This window comes from Abrus precatorius, unplaced genomic scaffold (genome assembly GCF_003935025.1).
Source record: "Abrus precatorius isolate BTA unplaced genomic scaffold, Abrus_2018 Scaffold2, whole genome shotgun sequence".
Taxonomy (NCBI): domain Eukaryota; kingdom Viridiplantae; phylum Streptophyta; class Magnoliopsida; order Fabales; family Fabaceae; genus Abrus; species Abrus precatorius.
Genome location: NW_020874362.1, coordinates 9520494 through 9543992, shown reverse-complemented (window position 1 = coordinate 9543992; position 23499 = coordinate 9520494). Strand labels below are relative to the sequence as shown.

General features: G+C 33.1%; 1 protein-coding gene across 2 annotated transcripts; it reads left to right on the top strand.

The window, feature by feature from the left end:
• The first annotated feature begins 4169 nt into the window (after positions 1-4169).
• Positions 4170-22680, top strand: LOC113857642 (AP-4 complex subunit epsilon-like). Of its 2 annotated transcripts, XM_027489733.1 has the most exons (10): positions 4170-5234; positions 5329-5544; positions 5643-5753; positions 11719-11916; positions 12003-12134; positions 12241-12297; positions 12397-12513; positions 16822-16899; positions 17524-17667; positions 20942-22680. In XM_027489733.1, the coding sequence occupies exons 1-10, from the start codon at positions 4446-4448 to the stop codon at positions 22043-22045; spliced, it is 2946 nt and encodes a 981-aa protein (XP_027345534.1). In that variant the 5' UTR covers positions 4170-4445; the 3' UTR covers positions 22046-22680. The 2 variants fall into 2 exon arrangements, with proteins under 2 accessions (XP_027345534.1, XP_027345535.1); XM_027489734.1 differs by lacking the exon at positions 11719-11916 and having other exon boundaries at positions 20942-22561.
• The last annotated feature ends 819 nt before the right edge of the window (positions 22681-23499 follow it).

The window sequence follows — 23499 nt, the reverse complement described above, 5'->3', positions numbered from 1 at the left end:
TTCCTTTTACTAATAGGATAGGTAAGTACCTGAACGTTCCTGTTTTTCATTGTAGACCCCTAAAAATCTTTATGCCTACCTTATAGATAAAATTAGGGAAAAAATTGGCTTTTTGTAAAATGAACTCTCTGTCTATGGCTGATAGAGTGCATCCTTTTCAGTCTTGTCCCATGAACATCCTAGCCTATACAAACAAACCCAACTAATTCCTGTTAGTATATGTAAGGAAATTAACAATTTATGTAAACATTTTATTTGGAGATATTTAGGAGCCAATAAATGTCACCTTATAAGTTGGAGTACAATCTATACTACTAAATCTGATGGGGGTTTATGATTGAAAGATTTGGAGATGTTAAATAAAGCTTATCTGATGAAGATTTAGTAGAGGTTATTCACTTCCCCTTCAGCTTTATGGGCTCAGGTCCTATATAAAAAATATAAGTTTGTTTGGTCAAAATCTTTAGACTATGAAAGGTATAAAAGTCTCTCACTTGTGGAGTAGTTTGTTATATGTTTGGTTCATATTTTTCCAGGGTATTGGTTGGGTAATTGATGATGGGACGAGTGTTAAATTATGGTAGGATAATTGATGTTTTGAATTTGGTCTCTTGTCTAATCATGCTTATATGTCTCTTACTAATTTAGATTTGGATATTTCTGTTGTTTTATTTTTTGATAATGGGCCTGAGATTGGGAAAACTTGTTACTTTACTTCTTGATTAGGTTTGCAAGATTGTGCACTACTAAAAAAGTATAGAAAATATAGACAGATTTTAAAAAAATTTATAGACAAATTTTAAAATTATAGATGGATTTATAAATGGATTAGAACCATATATAATTTCCTCATTAGTAAATAAATATAGACAGATTTTTCTGTCTGTAATCCGTCTATGATATTTATTCTTATTTTTTATTTTTACTTATTGTTTACTTGTATAATTATTTCTCGTTGTTTCTAATTATCATAATTTGTGAACATATTGAAAATGACAAAATTATAAATTGAAATCTAGAAAATATTTGTAAAATGTTAAATTAAAATGTCATTACAATTAAAGATATAAACATCTAATAAATAATGTCAAAAATAAAATAACAATGCCTATTATGAATAGTCGATATGATCATTGTTAAAAGGAGTATCACCATTAGTAGAGGAAGAAGAGGTGGAGGAATGTCGCATAGAGCCAAAGACTAGTGGTGCTCGAGCTAGTGGAGAAGAAGGAAGAGGTGCAGAGCTGCTTGTTCTCATGAGTTCAAATTATGCATGCATCTATATATGCTATTATTGCATATGTTGCTACACCTTCCTTTGCATCATCGATACCACATTTTTCTCTATTTTCTTCATTTTCTTCACTTACTTCTTCTTCTGTGCACTTCTCCATATACAATACTACAAATGTTAGAATTGAGTGACCTTCAACTCATTGGAAAGTTAATAGAAATGTCTACAACTTTGACTTAGTAGACATAGAGACTATACTTGCATTTCTCTAATGTAACCCTTTTCATTTGTTCCTGTATAATTTCTTTCATTTCTTTTGTTCATCCAAGGATATGGAAGGCTAATTTCTCTTTCTTTCTTAAAGATTAACCATATAATAATTTGGATCACATGATATTAAACTTAAATGTGAATTCAAATTTTGTTTCTCCTTTCTTCTCAATTTTGATTTTGCATTACTATTAATTTATGAATTTGATTAAAAAAATTATATAATTAAAATAATCTTAATTGAAGTCAAGTTAATCAATTTAGAATAATTTTAAATTAATTACATGCTTATTGCAAATTTGCATTCTAAGTTAATAAAATTACAATTTAAATTATTTTACCTAAAATTTAAGATTAAATTAATTGAATACTTGAAGATCTTAATGCAATTAATCTAAAATTATTAAAATTGAATTTCAATTGATTGCTTAGTGATTTGTGGCAAATGCTAAACTACTTGTGTGAAAATTTGTTTAATTGATTCATTTTAATATTAGTTTATATTATAATTTCATTTTCATTTCCATTGTTGATTACCTGAATTTTTTTTTTTTGCAATTAATTGCATGATAAATCTCTATTTCCTTGACTCTCTCATGTATTCATAAAATTCAAACTAATTTTCTTAAGAGAAAAACCTTTGTTGCACCTTACATTTAATTAAACCTAGTTTACTTGATTGATAGTGATTGTGACAATTGCTTGTGAATTGGTGTAATAAGGATATACCAATTACTAAGGATGTTAAAACGGGCCAACCCATCCTACCCTACTAAAAGCTTGTCTAAAAATGAGTTAGCCTAAGCACGTCCTGTTTAGAAAATGGGCCAATTTTTCTAGCTCGACTTGTTTAAGAGTGGGTTGGTAGGCTAATGGGACAACCCACCAAAAACCAAAAAATAAAAAAAAATAGTGGACCATTGAATTAATGAGCTAGGCCATAAAAAATTAATCAAAAAGATAAAAAAAAATTACAATAAATAATAAAAAAAATATTTCACAAATATTTTTTATTAATAAAAATTAATATTTAATTATTTTTATCTTTTAAAAAATAAAATTTGGACAGAATAAGCCACTCCGATCCAACTCGCCATTAGCACACATTTTAGTGGGCTAAAACAGGATGGTTTAGGCGAATCGATGGATCTACAATATTTAGTTTAGCCTACCAATTTTAGTAGGTTAGATAGGCTAACCGTTAAGTCAAGCCCAATTTGTCACATCTACTAGTTACACTTCTATCATGACTCTCACTATTAATTTATGTTTTCATTTGATATTTTGTTACTACAAACAAAATCCGCAAGAAATATATTAGGGCTATATTTTTTTTTTAAAATTATAAAATATATATTAATTAAACCCTCAAAGAAAAACTACTTACAATCTTACATTATTAATAACACTTTTAGATGATCTTTAACTTATGTATATATTTGTATAGATACGAATGTAATATTTCACTTTATGTTGTAAAAAAATTTACTTTTCATATGCTTTGAATTTTACTAACATTATTTTTTTAAACAATCTTTATAAACTTAAGAATACATGTAAAACAATCTTTTAAATTAACTTAAATTTTGAGAGTTTATTTCGACAACCATGAATTAACAGTGTAAATTTAAACTTTTCAAGTATAATAGAATTATTTTTTATATTTTTAAATTTTCATCTATATTTTGAAAGGTGTGCAAGTTTGTGCAAGTCTAATTTAAACTTAGGACAATAAAATCTAGCATTATAATATTTACAAGGTTTGAACTAATTTTTTTTTTATTATGATACTTCATTCTACAAATCAACAACAATATATGATGATAATAACTAAAAGACACACATTTACGTTGTAATTGTTTTTTTGCTTGGTTTCTTCAAATAAAAATTATTCACCTTAGTAATATCATATTAACTCTTTTATATTTTTATAATCGTGAACCTAATAATGTATAATTGAGATAATTAAATGTTTGGTTTTTTTATCCTAAATCATAAGTACTCTAGAAAATAAAATTAATTTTAATAAATTTAATTTTAAATTATTAAATATAATTGAGATACAAATATAACTTAATTTTGATAACATATTTTTATGTTTCATTACAAAATAAAAAGAAACATTTTTTTCTAACATTTAAACAAAGAAATCTACTTAATTTTTTTAATAAATATTAATAATATATTTTTAAGATAAATTTAATTTATTTATTTATTAATTATTTTTTTAATTATTATCTTCAATCAAATTTATAAAAGTTGAGCCTTGTTAATTAATCTCATAATATATTTTTATTAAAAATCACATAAAAATACATTAAAAATTATTAGAGTAGGTGTATTTTATTTTTTTAATAATTTTTTTACTTTTAATTTCTTAACAAGTGTTAACGTTTTCATAGTGTTTTTATCTTCATCAAATATGTTAATTTAGCATCAAAATTATGAAAATAATTTACATCAATATCTAAAATCACATTATACTTCTTTGATAAGAAAATATAATTTTTAATGCATTATTTTAATAAAATTTTATTATCAATCAATTCTTATTACGTGCATTAACATAAAAAAAGAAAGAAAGAAAAGAAAACCACATTATCAATTTATCACTTTACTTAGATAATTTTTTTTTTTTCTGTTTTTTTATCAGTAAAAGAACAAAAGTTGGAGTTTTAGTCTGTTTGATTTCAGGTTCCCAGCGGCCGAGTCAGGTGAGGAAGTCACTGTATTTGCTCTCTCTCTCTCTCTCTTTGTTTCCAGCCGAGACGAGGGTGTCTACTCGCTTGTTCTTGTCTTCTTCACACTCCACACGTATCGCATCGCATCAACCCTCACAATTCCCAAACAGGTTTCTCTCTTAGTCGCTCTCATCTCACTCCAGATCCACCCCCGAACTCTCTTCCTATCCCGATCCCGATCCCCAAACCACAGAAACTAGATGGAGCAACTGAAGACGATAGGGCGTGAACTCGCCATGGGATCCCAAGGAGGCTTCGGTCAATCAAAAGAGTTTCTCGAACTCGTCAAATCCATCGGGGAAGCCCGATCCAAGGCCGAAGAGGACCGCATCGTGCTCCGTGAAATTGAAACCCTCAAACGACGCATCGTCGAACCCGACATCCCAAAACGGAAGATGAAGGAGTACATCATCCGCCTTCTGTACGTTGAGATGCTCGGCCACGACGCATCATTTGGTTACATCCACGCCGTCAAAATGACCCACCACGACAACCTCCTCTCGAAACGCACCGGTTACTTAGCCCTCACTCTCTTCCTCAATGAAGACCACGACCTCATCATCCTCATCGTCAACACCATCCAAAAAGACCTCAAATCTGATAACTACCTCGTCGTTTGTGCCGCTCTTAATGCCGTTTGCAAGCTCATTAACGAGGAAACCATCCCCGCCGTGCTCCCTTCAGTCATCGACCTTCTCTCCCACCCCAAAGACGCCGTTAGGAAAAAAGCCGTTATGGCTCTCTATCGCTTCCACCACAAATCCCCTTCCTCCGTTTCCCATTTACTCTCCAATTTCCGCAAACGGTTGTGTGATAACGACGCTGGCGTCATGGGTGCCACTCTGTACCCTCTCTTTGACCTCATAAACGTTGACCCTAACGCTTATAAGGACCTCGCAGTTAGCTTCGTTAGCATTCTCAAACAGGTCGCCGAACACAGGTTGCCTAAGAGCTATGACTATCACCAGATGCCAGCGCCGTTCATTCAGGTCCGTTATCTGTTGCGATCGCGCCATTTTCGTTTTCTTTCATTTTCATTTTGCTTTGAATTGATTTTCCTTCTGATTTTGACAACTTGTGCAGATTAAGTTGCTCAAAATACTCGCCTTATTGGGGAGTGGTGACAAGCATTCGAGCGAACATATGTATACTGTTATTGGCGATATAATTAGGAAGGGCGATTCGTCTAGTAATATAGGGAATGCTATTCTTTATGAGTGCATATGCTGTGTCTCTTCGATATATCCAAGTGCTAAGTTGTTGGAAGCCGCTGCGGACGTCATTGCGAGGTTTTTGAAGGTTTGTTTTTGGTGTTGGTGGAAGTGAATTGTGTTTAAAGGTTATGTTATGGCATTGGGGTGTTTGGTGTTACATGTGTGTTAATGTTATGCTGGCAGAGTGACAGTCATAATCTCAAGTACATGGGCATTGACGCCCTTGGTCGGCTCATTAAGACAAGTCCGCATATTGCAGAACAGCATCAACTGGCCGTCATTGACTGCTTAGAGGTGAGGATCTTTGTCTTGATTGCTAAGAGTTAAGATGAATTAATTGTTTTGTTTTTGGTCTTATAAAATTATTGTCAGTTCGTTCCCCGTTTAGGTTGATTTTAGCTAGGAGGAGAACAGATTTTTTCTTTGAGTGTGTATGTTATATGGGAAATAATAATGAATATCTCTCTGTTATAAGCATGACGAATAACTATCTGGTGACAGAATTCATCGAGCAAATGCAACGAACATGTGATGTTTCTGTTAGGTGCGGGTATAGTCACTTATGTCATGGTTCTTACATTACTGGAAGAAATCCAGTTTCCAGTAATAAGCATTTGGGATGGTTATATGTAATGTTGACCTTTGTTGGGATATGAGCACTTGTTTGCATTGACATTGAACTTGTGCATTGAACAAAGCTATGAAATTAATTAACTTACATTCTCTGAACATCATTAGGAAATTCTGAGAATATACTAAAAAATTCAGCTAGTGGATAAATTAATGTTTGGAGGATGTGTATGAACATGGTCAGAATGTGAAAACATGCCAATGTCGCATCTTAGAAATACATTTTGAAGAGCTTGGCAACAAACTTAGTAGGACGATAAATTAATACTTGTCAGATGTGTCTCTACCTGGATTGTCTGATGAGAATCATCCTAATTATAATGTGTTAAATGTATAAAAAATATGGCTGAATGACCTGCCTGTCATGTTTCTAGTTTTCATTCAATATATAGATTAATATACAAATAATAAGACTAATATTTAGGCTAAATTAAAGGGATATGCTTATTTCTAGGTAGGCTAATTCCTAAACTGATATGTAAGGATTACAACTAATCTATCTAGCATTTACACCTATTTAAAGTATATAAAAATAATCTGTACACATAAATGATAATTATATACAATAACATCCCCCTCAAATTGATGCTGGTTGATCAAGAAGCATCAATTTGCTAACAAGAAATTGATGACGTTGTCTTGTGAGAGACTTGGTTAAAACATCTACTATTTGTAAACTTGTGGAAACATGAGGAAGAGAAATGATTTGAGTGTCTACAGCTTCCCAAATATAATGACAATCCACTTCAATGTGCTTTGTGCGCTCATGGTAAATTGGATTAGCAGCAAGTTGAATGGCACTTGTTCAGCATGAAGAGGAGTGGGTTCAGCTTGAGGAAAACCAAGTTCGGTCAACAATCCTCGAAGCCAAGTGATTTTCGAGCATGCAGCAGACATTGCACGATATTCAGATTCAATAGATGATTTGGAGACACGATCTTGCTTCTTACTTTTCCAAGATATCAAGGAGTCTCCAAGAAACATGCACCAACCAGTAGTAGAGCGATGAGTATTGGGACAACTGGCCCAATCAGCATTGCTAAAAGCAATAAGTCGTAGGGGAGACCCAGTGGAAAAAAATAGACCACGAGAATTAGAACCTCGTAGATATCTAATGATGCGACGAACAGCAACCAAATGCAAATGTCTTGTAGAATGCATAAATTGACTAACTTGTTGTACAGCAAAGGAGATATCAGGCCTAGTAATAGTAATTCAAGCTGCCTACTAATTGTCGATACAATAAAGGATCAGGAAGGAGATCTCCCTCGTCAGCATGGTACTTAACATTTACCTCTAGAGGAGTATCAACAGATGAAGAATCTTGAAGACCAGCCAAAGAAATCAAATCCTGAGTGTATTTATGCTGGTGTAAGAATATGCTAGATGGACTAGTGTGAACTTCCAGCCCCAAAAAATAAGTAAGATTGCCAAGATTCTTCATATGAAAGGAATCGTGAAGATGTTGCTGAAGTTGTGTAATCAATAAAGGATCTGTCCCAATGATAACAATATCATCTACATATACTAGAAGTAGAATAATTCCACTAGAAGTCTTATGAAGGAACAAGGAGTCATATGGGCTTTGCACAAGCTGAAACTTTAGCAATGTGGAGCGAAACTTTTGAAACCATGCTCGCGGTGCTTGTTTTAAGACATAAAGAGAGCGATTCAACTTACAAACCTCCTTAGTAGAAGAGGAAAACATACCAGGAGGTGGCTTCATGTATATATCTTCTTTGAAATCACCATGGAGAAAAGCATTTTTGACATCTAGTTGATAGAGGCCATCCTTGTGAGGCAGCAATGGCAATAATGGTGCGAACAGTAGTCATTTTTGCCACAGGAGCAAATGTCAACCCCATACTCTTGTCAATTTCCAAGAGCAACCAACCTAGCTTTATAGCAATCCAGAGTCCCATCGGAACGAAGTTTGACTGAGTAAACCCATTTACACCCAATGGGCTTAATATGAGGTGGACACTGAACAATGTCCCAAGTTTGATTTTCTTGAAGAGCACGAAGTTCCTCTTGCATTGCTCGCTGCCAACACTCATTAGAAGCTGTCTGTGAGTAAGAAGATGGAATTGAAATAGAAGTCCAAGCAGCAGTATATGATGTATGATAAGAACTGTACTTATCCAGAGGACGAGAAACTCGGTCGGATCATCTCAAAACTAGTGGAGCAGCAGTAGATTGCAGGTCTTGATCAGAAGGGGACAGTGATGAAGGAGGACGTCGTGTGTACACCAATCCAGGCTTGAATCGATTTATATGAGATATCATGTCATCAAAATTCGGAAGAGTAATAAACTCAGGTGATGAATGAACATGAGTTGGGAAGAAAAATTGATTTTCAAAGAAAACAACATTTCGAGAAACGCGTAGTTTTTTTGAATTAGGATCATAGTAAACAAAATCTTTGTGATTAGCACTATATCCCATAAATGCACATTTAACAGATTGAGCAGAAAGCTTATGACGTTCGTGAGGTGGCAAATGAACAAAACAAACACAACCAAAAGTATGCAGATGTTGGTAGGACGGATGACTATGATAAAGACGAAAATATGCTGTGTCAAAATTCAATGTTTGGGAGGGTAAATGATTAATGAGATAAACTGCAGTAGATAAAGCTTCTACCCAAAAACTATGTGGAATAGAAGATTCAAGCAACAAAGTACGAACCACATTTAAGAGATGACAATTTTTCTGTTCCGCCACTCCATTCTGCTGGGGTGTGTATGGACAAGAACGTTGAGAGAGAATACCTTTTTTATTCAAAAAATCATGTAGTGCATTAGACATGTACTCGCCACCAGAATCAGATCGAAGTACCTTAATAACTGTAGAGAATTGAGTGTCAATATATGTAAGAAAAGTCTGAAAAATAGAGAGAAACTCAGATTTAGAGCGAATAAATCCAAGTAAACCGGCTGTAGTCATCAATAAATGTCACAAAATATTTATAGTTGGCATGAGAAATAACAGGTGTTATCCCCCATACATCACTATGAATAATATCAAAACAATGTTCTGCACGACTACCAATTATTGGAAACGGAAGTATTTTACTTTTTCCCAGTTTACATGTAGAACAATCAAAAGACACGGGTTTAGTGTTTCTCAAACAACCAGAATTCAACGAACGAGACAAAATGACAAAATTGGGATGTCCCAACCGCCTATGCCATACTTCACTTTTATTAACACGAGTAGAAAATGCCATATGATAAGGAATAGAAAATTGCATAGGAAACAAACGTCCAACTTTAGGTCCCTTCGCGATCACTGTCCCCGACACCAGATCCTGCACACAACATCCATCAAGAGAAAAATGTACATCACAATTATTTTCCACTAATTATCCAACTGAAATGAGATTATTAGAAAGTTCAGGGGATACAAAGGCATTGTTCAAAATTGGAGTGATATCTCCAACAGCAGTAATGAGTATAGTGTGTCCATTAGCGACCTGGATTTGTTTGGAACCATTGTATGGGCGAACATTTTGCAGATAATTTTCTGAGCTAATCATATGGTTTGAGGCTGCAGAATCAATAAGTCAAGAATTAGATGATGATTTTCGATTACCTTGAAGCCCCAAAGCAGAGAAAGCAGAAATAATCATTTGTTGCACCATGTCAGCAGTAAGAACGGTGGTTTCAGCACTATTATTGATTACAGAAGGAGGTGAGGTTCTATTTGTAATTTGACCAGAAGATGAATTTCCTATAGTGGCTTGGTAGGCAATAGGCTGGCGATTTTGAGACCGAATTGAACACTTTTTGAGAATGTGTCCTGGCTTTTTGCAATAATTGTAGAATTTTTTGGTACATTGTGTAGCAATGTGACCATAATTCTTACAACTATAACATTGAACTTTACTCATATCCCTACCTTTATCTCTTCTTTGAGCCAAAAAGGCTAGAGGTGCAGCAGTCAACTTGTCTTGATCAAAAGAGGCTTGAGTAAAGAGACGTTGTTCTTCACGAATCAACTCACTAAAGCAATCATCCAAGGTAGGAGAAGGATGACGATTCATCAAATGAGAACTAATATTCTCAAAATCCGGTCGAAGCTTCATCAGAAACTTATCACGTTTGCTAACTTCATGAACAGCCAATATATCAGAAAGAGAAGTTGTGGAAACAGTAGCACAAACAATATCAGAAAATTCAGCCCATAAATTTTGAAATCCAGAAAAATATTCCTGAATAGACAAGTTTCCTTGAGAGTAGTTAGCAATTTCGCACTCCAACTGAAATCTTCTAGCTGAATTTGTTTGATTATAAACCTTCTTCAAGTAGTCCCACATCGTTTTGGCAGTTTTGTGTGAATGTAAATGAAAAACAATCTGAAGATCACATGACATTATAAGCCATGACATAACCCGAGCACCCTTAAATTTTCATTGAGCCAACTCTGTAGCATCTGTGGGGGCTGGGACAGTGCCATCTATATGTCCCCATAACTCCTTCCCAGTAACAAATAATTGAAATTGAAATTCCCAAGTTGCATAATTTTTTCCAGTAAATTTGACACAAAATTCAGGTGTATTACCAGCTATTACAAAGTAATGAATGAAAAAAAAAAATACCTTGACAAACAAGAAAACCCCTAAGAGAATAAAGAACAAGAAAACCAAGGCTCAGAAAAAAAAGACACGAACACCCCACCCAAAATTTAGGCTCTTGATACCATATCAAAAATATGGCTGAATGACTTGCCTGTCATGTTTCTAGTTTCCATTCAATATATAGATCAATATACAAACAATAAGACTGATATTTAAGCTAAATTAAAGGGATATGCTTATTTCTAGGTAGGCTAATTCCTAAACTGATATGTAAGGATTACAACTAATTAATCTAACATTTACACCTATTTAAAATATATAAAAACAATCTGTACACATAAATGATAATTATATACAATAACAAAATGGATCCACCTTGTGTTTAATTATTAACTGAATATCCCTTTATCTACCTATTTATCTATTCTATTCTGCAAATGGTTAAACAGTTAAACATGGTGTTTTCTTACTCACCAGTACCACCTATGTGTGAACTCAACCAGATTTTGTTTGATTGGGTTTGTGAAACTTCGCAACTGTATCTTGCTTCTGAGAACTAGTGATCAATCTGTTAGAGACAAGTTTCCCGAAGGCTTGAAAGCTTACAAGCGGCAAGACTATAGGAGAGGAATTAGGAAATAGGTTGTTATGTTCTGTTTTGAGTAGTTTAGGATTTATCTTATTTCCTATTGTTATTATTTTCTGTTACCTTTTGTTATTTTCTGTTACAGTAGTTAGGAGCATGATTTTAGGAAACATAACAGTTTAAATAAGGGGATTACAGAGGGGAATGGGCATCTTGGAAATGATTTCAGACTTACGGTGTTGAGCCACTTGAGAGCTCACTTTCCATTGCTGTAAATTCTGCTCAACTGAGCCAATTCAATACATAATTTAAATTTCAGAATCCTTATCACAATCTCAACTGGTTCTTAGAACGCCCCCCCGCTTCACACACACACTTCTGTTAGGTTTTGGAGTAATATTTCAATATTTTAAGCTCACCCCAATATTTGCAATTAAAACTAAAATTCAATTTGTTTGGTGCAGGACCCTGATGATACTCTGAAGCGAAAAACTTTTGAACTACTTTACAAAATGACAAAGTCTTCCAATGTGGAAGTGATTGTTGACCGTATGATTGATTACATGATTAGCATAATTGATGATCATTATAAAACTGATATAGCATCTCGATGTGTAGAACTTGCTGAGCAATTTGCACCAAGTAATCATTGGTTTATACAGGTAATTGGATATATGCTCTTGATTTTGCCATATTTATTTTTGACATTCATTGATTACCGATAATGCCTTGTTCTTCAATTACACAGACCATGAATAAAGTTTTTGAGCATGCTGGAGATCTTGTGAATATTAAGGTTGCACATAATTTAATGCGATTGATTGGTGAAGGATTTGGAGAGGACGATGATGCTGCAGATAGTCAGTTGAGATCATCTGCGGTGTGTTATTTTGATAATTGCACAAGTTTATTTATTATATGTCCACTACTGAATTGTTCTTGTGCATAAATATGTTATTGAGCAGAAGCTGTTTTCTGAGATGTAGGTTGAGTCATATTTGCGCATCATTGGGGAGCCAAAGCTTCCATCAGTGTTTCTTCAAGTACTTTCTATCCTTCTTAGGTTTTATGTTTCCTCACTTTGTTCTACTTTTCAAGAAGTCAGATCTGTCTTGTAGCATAATGTGTAGTACTGATTTCAGGTAATATGTTGGGTTCTGGGGGAATATGGCACAGCTGATGGAAAGTATTCTGCTTCATATGTCACTGGGAAGTTATGTGACATTGCAGAGGCATATTCAAATGATGAAACTGTTAAGGTATTTATCTAATGCCAACCAATTATTTTGTTTTATACTAGTGAAATCTTACTTTGTACTGATAAGGAGAATATGTAAAAGTTAATATGTCCTTTCTATTGAGAGATTTAGAATATAAGTTGATAATTTTTATCTGTTTTGTGGTTGCTCTCATTGATATCAATATCAAAGTATCATGCTATCAATTTGAAATTAGGCATAATGGGACTAATTATGTTTGAGGCATAATTTAACTTTCCATTCTAGCTGAAAGCTTCATCGCAGTTCTGTTTAGAAGTTTTCATCAGGATTGTTAATATTTTGCTCATGCCTTAACCCCATCCCTTGGCTGGACCTTTTCTGTTTCTCTTCAACTAATACATTCTCAAGAATCAGGTATATATTTATTTAACAATAAAAATAAATGCCATGACAGGCATTATCCCCTCTCTGATAGAGTTGGGTGAGCATGTAATAAGCTATATTGATAGGTAGATCCTAACTATTTCAGTTAGGGAAGAAAGAAGAGAACTATAAAAGAGGGGAGGATTTTATTACTTTGGCATACTTTTATACATGAGTATGGTCCTCTATTTATGCTAGTGGTAGAATTATCTCAAATAACTGTCACATTGTAATACTAAATGCTTAGTGGTGAAAAGTCAATAATTATAGTCCTTAACGAATTATGACCTTTAACTCACATTAATTCACAGCCCTTCATTTTTGTAACTCATACAACTATTTATTTATTATTTTTAACCCCTTTAGTTAGCAAATTCTAAAAAACTTCATTTATATACCAAGTCTTGTTCTCAGTCTTCAAAAATCTTTCAATTTGAAGGGCTTCGTGAAAATACCAGCGACACAGTTTTGACTTGAGTCTTCGTATAAAGAAAAAATATGTTAAGACACAAGACCATATTGCAAATATTTTACTAATCTTTTAGAATTTTTTAAGGAGGGATGTTAAAAATAATAATTGAAAAATAAAAGGTTGCATGAGTTACAAAAATGAATGATTTTAAGTTAGTGAATTAAGAGTTATAATTCCCTAGTTAAGGGTTGTAATTCCTGGTTTGTAACCACTAGGATTTTAGTATTTATAATGGGATAATTATTTGAGATAGGTTAATGGTCACTCTACTGATAGTATAAATAGACGACCATACCCATATATTAAGTGTCAAAGTAATAAATTCCTCCTCTTCAACATTGGTTATATGCTCCAATAATAATGACCATAATTGTGATAATTGAAACATTCAATATAAGATTTATCATCATTCATTTCATTTGTCTTATCATAATAATCTCTACCTCTTCCTCTTGTACAACCTCTAGTGAATTGATGGCTCTTCAGTATTGTCAAAATTATCACGATCTACTAATCTTCCTTTCTTTGGCCATGACCACATCCTCTTCTTTGACTTACTTTTCCTCTAAATTTCGTTCAAAGAGGCTTTTACTTAAAGGACATGTTCTAAAAGCTTTTCTTGTCTTTTCATCTTCTTTGACCTCCAATTACTTCTCATAAGCTTGAATTAAACCCATCAATTAGTCCATGGAAATTGAGTCTGAATTCTTTGACTTTTCAATAACACAAACCACATGATCAAATTTGTGTTAAAGAGTGAAGATTTTTTTCTACTATATGAACATCTTGTACTTTTTCTTCATATCACTTTAATTGATTTACATCAACCATCACCTTATTGTCAAATTTGAAATGGACCTATAGTCATTCATATTCAAAGTTTCAAACTCGACAAACAGAGTTTAGGATGCACCTTCTTAACCTTGTTAACACTTTTAAGGTCGGCCTTCAAAATTTTCCAAGGTTCTTTGTAAGTGGTTTTGATAAATACCTACTCAAACATGCTTTATCTATGCCTTGATTTGATGGATAAAGGAAAATGCTTGATCCTTCTTCTTTAACTTTGTTGAACCACCTCATTTTGTGGCAAAGTAGCCTCATCTGTGTTAAGTATTGGTTTTCTCTACAACCTGCTAAACATCTTGACAACCTATCAAGGTCTTCATGCATTTAAACCAATTATCGTAACAAAATTGAAACATATTTAAGTCATTACTTATTATCTCTCGACACTCTCGATTGAACTCATGTTCTTGATACCACTTTGTTAGAGGGAAAAAACTATAGAAAAGAGAAGGATTTTATTGTTTTGGCACTCTTGATACATGAGTTTTGTTCTCTATATTAGTGGTAGAGTGATTTTGTTAGTTAACCCCCATTAGCAATTAGTTAAAATAAATTACTTAGTTACCCATTAGTTAGTTGCATTATTGAGTTTGTTTGGATAAGGCATTTTGCCTATAAATAAGAGTGGAGATTAGAGAGGAATACCATGTGACAGAAAATTAGGACCTTTTGTCATTGGGAGGTGCAGACCCGCGAAGTTCTGCAGTGTGTATTATAGAGTTCTTTCCCTGTTTTCCAATAAAGATACTAAGTTTTTATCAGATTCTTAACTTATCTCAAATAATGGCCCCATTATAATGCAAATTACAAATCATATCCTCCTTAACTCACTCTAACTTACAACCTTTTATCTGTAATTATTATTTCTAAAAGTTTAATTGCTATATTGATCTCATTGGAGGGATTCCAGTTGCTCTATTTCTATGCAAATGCGTAGAACAATAAATTACTTGGTCTATTTTATGAGGTATCTTGAACTAAATTACACAAACTAATAAAGGTATTTAAAGTTGATTTCTTTTCTTGAGGTTTTAAAATCATACAACATGCCAATTGTATCCATTATTATTAGTATTGCATAAATTGTGATTGATTCACGCAATTTAGTATGATATAGAGCAGCAGCAATACAAATTGTGCTATGTATCATTTTTGTTCCTGAACTACACCATGAATTGTGTGTATCGCATATGAATCAGATGAATCACACCATGAAATTGCAGTTCTGTGGCTAAATTGTGTGATTCTGACATTCTGTCCAAACATGTGATGTCTCCTTGCTTCTGTTCCAGCAGTCTATTTTGTCGCTTATTCTACTCTCTCTTCCACTATTGGTGCAGTTCAGTGGTCCCTTCTTTCTGCTGACTCCAAAATGCTAATACACCTGTTTTAGATGTTTCTTTATGTTAAAATGCTCCTAATAAATTTCTGTTTAGCATGGATTTATGCTTTTATTTGTTTTTGTTAGCTATTTATGCTATTTTTGATTCATGATAAGGTTTGATTTGAAATTCAGAAAGTAGGCCTTCCGATTCACTATTTGAATACTGATTTGATAACCTTCATTTAATACCATTAAACTTAATCCTATTATCAATATTTTAATTTGAAAATTGTTCTCCTTCCTTTGCTATTCTTAATTTCTGGTTCCTACCATTTCCATTCATTACAGATAAGTAGTAGAAAAAATGTGTCATATGAATTGTAAAATGCCATTTATTAAGGATAAGGACCACGATAACCATCTTGATGGTGTCTTATGAAAAAGACCACAGGTGTATAATTCTTTTGTAATGAAATCTGATTGTTGTAATGGTATTCTACATTGAGGAATGCTAATAATACTCTTAACTGTCCTTTTAAGACATGCTGTAATATTGTTTTATTATCTTAATCCTTAGAAAATGACCTATTTATGAGGTAAATACTTTGACTCTCTAGAGATTGAACCAATGATAAAGAGTATGTTGTTAACATTCTTTTTACCTCGTTTCTGATAGACTAGTACTAAGAATTGAGGTAAAAGGTGATTATTATTCAAGAAAGATTGAGGTTCTGGCAAGAAACTCTATTTATTGCATAAGTAGAACACAGACAAATGATCTCCCTAGTCCAGTGCAGTTCCAGAGGCACTATTTCTTTCCTGACATTCCAATAATTCTCTCCTCCCCTCTACATATTGGGACCAATACATTTTATAGGCCCCTCATCTAACTAAAACATTTGGGTTGGGCCCATTATTAACAGGCCCATTTTGCCTAATCCGCCTAGTATAGACCCTTTTGTTATGGGTTTGTCTACATTATTGCTATCTATTTCCCATTTGTATTCTTGATTTTTAGTTAAGGGGGCGATGAGATGTGTTGCAGATTAGGAATCTATCATAGTATGACTTATCCTTATTCTTGCAATAATTTTTGTTTGGTTGTTGAATGCCGATGATACATTTTCTGCATGACTTTTGCTAGATCATTCAATTATTAATGTTTATCTTGTTAGTTTTGTGACCTCTTTTTAATCCTCTATCCTGCTCTAATATATCAATTTCTTAAATCTTCCTGCTTAAACAAGTTTAAATTGGGACTAACTAGTTCGTTTATATGAAGGCATATGCGATTTCAGCATTGACAAAAATTTATGCATTTGAAATAGCAGCTGGGAGGAAAGTAGATATGCTACCTGAGGTAATTGCTGAGAAAAATTATTTTAAGTTTGGATCTCTTCCTGTGATGGACGTGGTTGTTGAAATATTGAGCATAATCTAGCCTTTGACTATACTTCTCCTATGTCCATGTTAACCCATTGTTGTCATCACACAAACAAACTGCACTCCAGTGATTTTGCATTTTAAGAGTTTGTCTAACTTTAAAAATGCTGGCATTTGCTTGAATCATGTTATCTACACAGTTATTTTGATACCTGAAGTTTTAAAGTTTTGTTTAGTTAATTTAACTGAATAGAGTTACACTGAGAATATGATGATTAATAGCATGTTTGGTTTTGACTACTTTTGGAAGAAATTTTTTTTTTTCTTAAAGACTCCAACTAGGAGTCTGATTATAACCTGTTTTACACACAAATCATATAATCTAAATACACAATGTCTTATGAATTACTTGGAAATGCTTCTTTCTTGAGTTATTTGTGTTTATGAATTCCAGCCATGCTTTTCTGTAAAAGGTTATTTCCATAAGATCCTCAACTAACTGTTTTGTTAGGCTGTTAGGGAAAAGATCCTGCTTTCTTTGACTGAAATTTGACTGAGTGTGTGCTGCCAATATGGGTAACTTCTTCATGTTCATGTGCAGTGTCAATCTTTGGTCGAAGAATTATTAGCATCCCACTCCACTGATTTGCAGCAACGTGCTTATGAATTGCAAGCCCTTATTGGTTTGGATGCACAAGCTGTTGAAACAATAATGCCCCAAGATGCAAGTTGCGAAGACATTGAGGTAATTGTAAATTTTTGTATATTGTTATATTATTTTAAGATTATAATAATTTTTCTAGCTAAGAGGTGAAAATTGGAAACCATACTATACCTCAAGTTACAAAGATTAAGTACCCTATGTGCATCATACAAAATAACGGACAAATAGAGGGACATGCAAATCATAGGGTTCAAACAAAGTTGATGAAATGGAAGAGTGCTTAATTTTATCCTAATGCACAATAAGGCCTATAATGTTATGGCAATAAATGTTGGGGAATAGAAAGTTAACAAGATATTAAACTCAACGTACCAGAAACTGAACATACTAAACAAGATCTGATCAGCTGATTAGGAACAGTTTTGTTAAGTTAGCTCAATGTGTTGGTGCAGGAGAGACAATCATTAATAATTGTTGGTTACACTTCTAATAGAATGGGCAGAGTAGGTTATAAATAGATTGGCAGAGAACACTAGGGGTATTCCGTTTACAGTGTAAGTTGGTTTTCAGGATAGATCTCAAACTTTGGAAATATTGAGTTGTATTCTTTTTTTGTCAAATAATTCTTGGGGAACTACACCACTAAAGCTAGCCATTGTAGTTGGAGAGTCCAAAGTGTTATAAATCCTACAATAGAATCTCATGCTTCCTATGTAGGATTCAAGAATATCCTACCATGCTTTGCAACCTTGGCTCCCACACGGGCTGGCTGTGCACTAGCACTGCAATGCTGGCATCACCACCCGCACCTCTTGATTGCAGATGAGAGTTGGAAGGCTCTAATGCAAATTGATAAGAACCTTGGGAGAACCACACCACAAAAACTAGTCATTTTAGTTGGAGAGCCCAACGTCTCATAAACCCCACAATAAAATCCCATACTTCCAATATAAAACTCAAGTTCCATACCTTGCAATTGAGATCTTAACAGAAACCATTAAGAAGGATCAAACGACAATAGGAGAAACTGTCAAGAATTTAAAGGTCAATAGGAGAAACCAATGTTTGTCTATAAAGATTTATGAGAGTACTAGCATGATGCGATCCATGAACCAAATTCTGCCTAGCTGGGACAATAGTTGATTGTTGCTGTTGTATTATATAATATTCTTCTCATGTTCATGTATAATGCTTTGCACACTTTTTTTCTATTTAGTGCATGGAAAATGTATAGTCAAGAAAGGTCTCTTTAAGAAATCATATATCTGCATCCAATGGATATTCTGACAACATCCTATGCTTTTAGATAAAGTTATTCGTGCTCCTCATCACTTAATAATGATCCCTATCATAATTAGCTGCTGTAGTGCATAAGACCTGTGTTATTCATGGTGGATGGTTGTTCATGGCAGCAAGCCAATAACATGTTATATTCTGAAGTTATACTCCTTGTGTTAATTATTTTTATGTAAGTTGGGAAAAGAAAAACATTCAGATTACTTAAAGCTGTCAAATGAGCCAACCCTAGCTAATTTAATTCTAACCCATGTGCGCTAGGGCCAAAAAGCCCACCATGTGAAAAACTCGTAGCGTTAAGTTGCCTAGAGCAAACCCATGAGCAAACTATTTTTAAAAAAATTATAATCTATTAAAAACATTTATTTTATATAATATTTTTAACTATAAACTTATAGACAAATAAATTTGCTTAAAAAATAAATGAAAAAATAATTAAATTTGTATAATATTAAATATTTTGAATGAATTATTGATATTAAATAAAATATAATAATTTATTATCAAATAAAGTTACATATTTATCTAATTTTTAATGTATTATTGATAATTATTAAATCATAGTAACATTTTTTATTCATATAATTTTATAAATAATTTCTTAGCACATTATTTTATAATTTTATTTGAGTAATAATCAGAAAAAATTTCACATTTTAATATTTTATTATTTTTTAATAAAATTATTTTATAAATATCACATCTTCAATAAATATTTTTAAAGTTATAATAGAGATGCAAAGTTGACAACGAAAAGCAACGTTAACTAAATTTCTTAAGTCATCTATTATCAAAGTGCTTGAAATGATTTATTTAAATAAAATTTAAGGTGTTAAAAAAAATTAAATGCAACATTGTCATCATAAAAATTGTAGACATATAATATTTAATATTACAAAATTCATGAATGCAAATAAAGAATTTAACAAAAATTAATAAATGTTTGTAAATTTAAATTTTATCTCATCTTAATTTAATAGAATTTATTTTTAAAGTGAAATAATTTAATTTGATAGAATTTTTTATTTTTGAATATATTTTTTATATTTAAAATATATATTAATGAATTTTAAATAAAATAATTTAATAAAAATGATAAACAAACATATGTCTTTTAATAAAAAAATAAATAAATAGCATAATAATAATTATTTTTTTTTAAAAAATGGTGGGCTAACTCCCCTCTAACTTTGACATTAACTCACTTTTTTTTATATATTGGGGCTTAAGGCCAAAATAAGTCTACTTTGCAAGTATAGAGCTTTAAAAAATGGGCTTATGTAGTGGGTTATGTGGGGTGGGTTTTGGGCTACAGCACCGAATTGACAGCTCTAATTAAAATTATTTACAAAACTTATAATTGATGTATTACATCAAGCAATGCATTCCCCATCTGAAAGTCAAGGGGAAGTATGAAGTTTATCACTGATCAGACTGATAAGACACGGTGTTTATGTATGATTTACTGATACATTGAAATGTATGCCCAAATATAAGATGGTAATCTAAAACTAGAACTCGTTTGTCATTGTAAATCTCTTGGTGAAAAGATGCATCAGGGTCTTGGGAGATTGTCTACATCTTAACTGTTTTGTAGTTGCTTTGCCAAGTGTGTTTTTCTTCCTGTAGTCAAATACTATTGCTATTACTACCTTAATTCAAATTTCAGATTGCGGAATCTATTCTGCTCAGATCTTTTTCCTTCTTGGTTGTTATTAAGAATTTGTTGGTAATAAACCTCAATTAATTTGTCTTTCCATGAAACATATTTTTTGACCATTCAGTTGTCAACATAATAAATTTGTAATGTACAACAACAGCCAAGTCTTATTCCACTAGGTGAGGTTGGCTACATGGATCACACTACATCAATTAACTAGGTCAAAAATAAAATTTTTAGAAATATTATTAATCAAAGGATCTCTTTTAAATTTGTAATGTAAACTTGTCTTTTTTCACAAAATGTAATTTAATGGGTTTTGGACAATACATATCACCAAGTGATCTTGTTTTTCTGATCTAAGACTAAGATTATTGACATGTTGAATCTTTTATGCAGGTTGATAAGAATCTTTCTTTTCTAAATAGTTATGTCCAGCAGTCTCTAGAAAGGGGCGCTCTGCCCTATATTCCAGAGGATGAGCGCACTGGAATGGTGAATGTGAGCAACTTCAAAAGCCAGGATCAACATGAATCTGCACAACATGGTCTAAGATTTGAGGCATATGAGCTTCCAAAGCCTCCAATGCCATCAAAAGTTGCTTCAGTTTCACTTTCATCCTCAACAGACCTTGTTCCTGTATCTGAGGCATTGTATTCTCGGGAGACTCACCAGATCTCATCAGTGGGATCATCTTCAGACACAGGATCTTCAGAGCTTAAGCTAAAGCTTGATGGCGTTCAAAAGAAATGGGGTAGGCCAACTTATTCATCTCCGACATCTTCCTCAAATTATACTTCCCAAAACCCTGTGAATGGGGTGACTCAAGTGGATGTTACAACTTCTGTAAATTCAAAAGCACGTGATAACTATGATTCAAGAAAGCAAAAGATTGAAATTCCTCCTGAAAGGCAGAAACTTGCTGCTTCATTGTTTGGTGGATCAACTAAAGTTGAGAAAAGATCTTCAACCAGCAATAAGGTTCCTAAGGCTGGTGCTAGTCCTGCAGACAGAACTCAAGAATCAAAAGCTGCAGTTGTACCTAGTGAAGTAGCTCAGGAGAAAACTAATCAACAATCTCCTCCTCCAGATTTGCTTGACTTGGGTGAACCAACTGTCACTGCTGTACCTCCCTCTGAGGACCCATTCAAGCAATTGGAAGGGCTTCTTGACCCAAGCACTAGTTCTACTACAAATCATAGTGGTGGTGCTGTTACAAATGCACCGGATATTATGTCACTCTATGCAGATCCTGCTGCAAGTAGACAGAGTAGCAGTGGTGGCTATTCTATCGCTGTGGGTGGGGATAATGCAAATCTTTCATCAGAGTTGTCAAACGCTGCTGACAGAGGTACTACTGGAGAAACGATTGTGACTCCTTTGTCACAATCTGTAAAGGGTCCAAATGCTAAAGATTCTTTGGAAAAGGATGCAAAAGTGAGGCAGATGGGCGTTACACCCTCGAGTCAGAACCCCAACTTGTTCAGCGACTTGCTTGGCTAATCCGATTATGCTTGAGGATAGATTATGTTGTGACTTACTGCTCATGGAGTATCCAGAACCAGTTGGCTATCATATGATATATGAAAAAATTGAATAATATGAATTATGATCAGGCATGGATGACTGCAGCCACCCAGAATGGGGTGATTACATAACCAGAAATGTCTAAGCCAGGTAAAGAAATTTTCTACTCGCAGAATAGCTTTTGTAACAATTGAATGCATGAGGCTTTCCCCGTTGCATCCGGGTTTTGGTCCACACTAGATTCTAAAGGAAAGGTACCGTTGTGCTCGATCATTGCATTTAATACTTTCATTGGAAGTGCCAGGTCATCTTTGTTGTTATACCAAAGTTGTATTTTTTGTCACAATTTTGTGGATTTTACGTCTCTGTCAATATAACGGTTTTTCCAACGTTGAGATGCTTGATAATGCGGTCTAAATCAGTTTGATGTACGGCATTTGTACACGTGAAAATTTGTGATTAATGAGGGTAAGGTTATCTATTGCTTTGTAGAAAGACCAATGTGTCCATCCATGATGGGCCGTGTCTTTTTCTTCTGTTCTCAAGTCTCTCACACACATACTGATTCGATTAGATTATTTAAATTTAAATTTTTTTTACATATACGTGATTCAATGATTGGATTTTTTAAATTTATAAAGGGTATTAAAGGTCTCATTTTTAAATTGACGCAGTGACGATAAAAATTTGATGGATGTTAGCTACAGATAATGTATGTCATAGGTGATTGGCAAGTGCATTATTTGTTACCCTGTATTGAAGTCAGTAGAGTCTTGTCCGAAAGAATCGGATTTCAAATATGAAAAGTAATCTTTAATTTTGCAAACAGTTATTTATCTTTTATATTTCACTGTTAATTTTGTATTATAAAATTTAAAAGTGAATGTCATTTTACAAATTCGAGATTGACAAAGGATTTTTAAAATTTTAGGAATGAAAATGCTTAATTCGTTATTTGGACTAATTTAAAGGTTCATTTAATATAATGTGCATTAACTCAAAGAAATTAGCAAGATAAGGAAGAAATAATGGATTTATAGTCGGGTGAGAATCTCCTAATTCTCATTTTGATATAATTTAATTCAAATCGCAATGTAATCTGTTTCATTTAATTGAAAGCGAATTTCATAATTAACATATATTCTTAGGACATATAACAATTACGATGAGTAATCTAATATAACTAAGAGCCCACATTCTAATGCTCAGGTTAGTATTTGCTTACATGGAATAGGTTCAGAGAGTAACAATAGGGAATAGGTTCACAGACACCATTAAGTGGAATATTATTGGTTATACAATGTATAGGTGGAGGTGATGAATAATGATGGTACGAAAGCGAGCTTACATGGTGTGCAAGCGTTGCATAATTGAGAAAGATTTTAGTCTTCTTGTTATTGTAGGTGTGATCAATTTATGATCTTGTGGTA

What these genes read in the sequence shown, in the direction of transcription:
- LOC113857642 (XM_027489733.1), top strand. Translation starts at nt 4,446, where the DNA reads ATGGAGCAACTGAAGACGATAGGGCGTGAACTCGCCATGGGATCCCAA. An exon ending in CAAATGATGAAACTGTTAAG is followed by an intron (nt 12,514 to 16,821) that starts GTATTTATCTAA and finishes GTTTATATGAAG; the next exon opens with GCATATGCGATTTCAGCATT. An exon ending in CAAGTTGCGAAGACATTGAG is followed by an intron (nt 17,668 to 20,941) that starts GTAATTGTAAAT and finishes TCTTTTATGCAG; the next exon opens with GTTGATAAGAATCTTTCTTT.